General features: G+C 35.0%; 1 protein-coding gene across 1 annotated transcript in view; it reads left to right on the top strand.

Annotated features, from left to right (window-relative positions):
• The first annotated feature begins 345 nt into the window (after window positions 1-345).
• LOC144595200 (microtubule-associated tumor suppressor candidate 2-like) overlaps window positions 346-568 on the top strand; it is a 128,833-nt gene continuing 128,610 nt past the window's right edge. Inside the window, exon 1 of the mRNA XM_078402386.1 lies at window positions 346-539. Coding sequence (XP_078258512.1) covers window positions 443-539 — 97 coding nt within the window. The 5' untranslated portion in view covers window positions 346-442. The remainder of the gene's footprint in view (window positions 540-568) is intronic.

Genomic DNA, 568 nt, shown 5'->3' with positions numbered 1-568 from the left:
TTTGTGAAGACCTCAGAAAACTATCTAATTCCTCACTATTAATGTGCAGATACTTAAATTTTTAACATATAATTACGTGCATTAGGAAGTGATCGTAGATCACTTTCAGTTATGACATGTTTTCATATTGTTGTGATTTATTCTTTTGAGAATCTTCTAACAACTTCTAATGGAATGACTGACAGACTTTCATGTGACAATGATTGATACTCGCATTCTGGAAATTTCCAATATATGCATTTCTGTTCTTTGAAGCTTTGTTGGATTCTTTTTGTTTATATCAGTTCATATTTCAGAACAAAAAGATTGTTTCCTCGTTTTCTGTATTTCAGTGGAACAGAAGAAAAACACAATACCAATTGTGCAAAGATCAAGTCTACCCAAACCTGGGCACTCTGGACTTCGTCCCCCTGGTTACTCTCGATTACCAGCAGCTAAGATTATGGCTTTTGGATTTGTCAGAAGTTCAAGTCTGTCATCAGTATCAAGCAACCAGTCAAATGACAGTGGACAGAGCGATCACAGCAAAGCAGTAAATCGTAAGCTACAATTCAACATTTTTTCATTT

The sequence above is a fragment of the Rhinoraja longicauda genome, chromosome 7 (assembly GCF_053455715.1).
Source record: "Rhinoraja longicauda isolate Sanriku21f chromosome 7, sRhiLon1.1, whole genome shotgun sequence".
Taxonomy (NCBI): Eukaryota; Metazoa; Chordata; class Chondrichthyes; order Rajiformes; family Arhynchobatidae; genus Rhinoraja; species Rhinoraja longicauda.
Note: the sequence above shows the minus strand (reverse complement) of the source record. Positions and strands in the feature narration are given on the sequence as shown.